The sequence below is a fragment of the Cariama cristata genome, unplaced genomic scaffold (genome assembly GCF_000690535.1).
Source record: "Cariama cristata isolate BGI_N322 unplaced genomic scaffold, ASM69053v1 scaffold31092, whole genome shotgun sequence".
Classification (NCBI taxonomy): Eukaryota; Metazoa; Chordata; class Aves; order Cariamiformes; family Cariamidae; genus Cariama; species Cariama cristata.
In genome coordinates, this window is record NW_009603742.1 from 1 (window position 1) to 887 (window position 887).

General features: G+C 54.8%; 1 protein-coding gene across 1 annotated transcript; it reads left to right on the forward strand.

Annotated features, from left to right (window-relative positions):
- Positions 1–345: 345 nt before the first annotated feature.
- HHEX (hematopoietically expressed homeobox) lies at positions 346–641 on the forward strand (the record flags this gene model as incomplete). Its single annotated transcript, XM_009695329.1, has 1 exon — positions 346–641. A coding segment is annotated over one exon (296 nt), but the record flags the coding sequence as incomplete, so codon positions are not given.
- Between the last annotated feature and the right edge of the window lie 246 nt (positions 642–887).

Consider the following 887-nt stretch of genomic DNA (forward strand, 5'->3'; position numbering starts at 1 on the left):
CGTGGCCTGACGGGTGCCCGCGTGTCCCCCCGCCGCCGCCTGAACGGGGAGGGTGCAGGTCCGGGGGGTGCCGGTTACCAGACAATAAAGTGACCCCGCAAACTCGGTCCCGTAAACCCCGGTGCAGGGGGAAAGCCGAGGCCCTTCGCGTGTCCTCTGTCGCGATTTCTCCCGCACTCCTGTGTAAAGCTCTAGACTCCTGCGTGCCCTCTGCTTTCTCTCCCTGCGTTTCTGCGGGGTTTCTCTCGAGGGATTTCCAGAGGGACCCGAGCCCTCGCACCCTGCCTGCGCCTGGTGTTGAACGACAACGCCAACCTCCAAAACCTGTGTTTTTGTTTTAAACAGCAGCGCCGGGTAGGAGGAGAGGAAGACAAACATACAGCCGATTCCAGACTCTAGAGCTGGAAAAGGAGTTCCTCTTTAACCCCTATCTGACCAGGAAGAGGAGGATCGAGGTGTCCCACGCCCTAGGACTCAGCGAGAGGCAGGTAAAGATCTGGTTTCAGAACAGGAGGATGAAATGGAAAAAAGAGAACAACAAGGACAAATTCCCCGCTTCTAGACAGGAGGGAAAGGAAGGGGAGGCCAAAAAGGAAGCACATGATCTGGAAGAAGACAGAGCTGAAGGCCAGACGAATTAAATTTTGCTCTAAAAGCCTTTGTGAAAGGCTATCCAAAATAACCAGCGCCATAGCCCGACACCTCGGCCCGTCTCCCCCTGTACGCGGTTCTGCCGTGGGACGAGTGACCCCACGTCCCGCCGCGTGACATTTCTCTGCTTCGGGTGCTTCAGTTGTTTGTGGGTTTGTTTTGTTTGAGTTTGTTTTGGTTTTAACCGCATCAGGAACAATCTCTAGATGTAGCAGTTCATCTACTTCTCTTGCAAA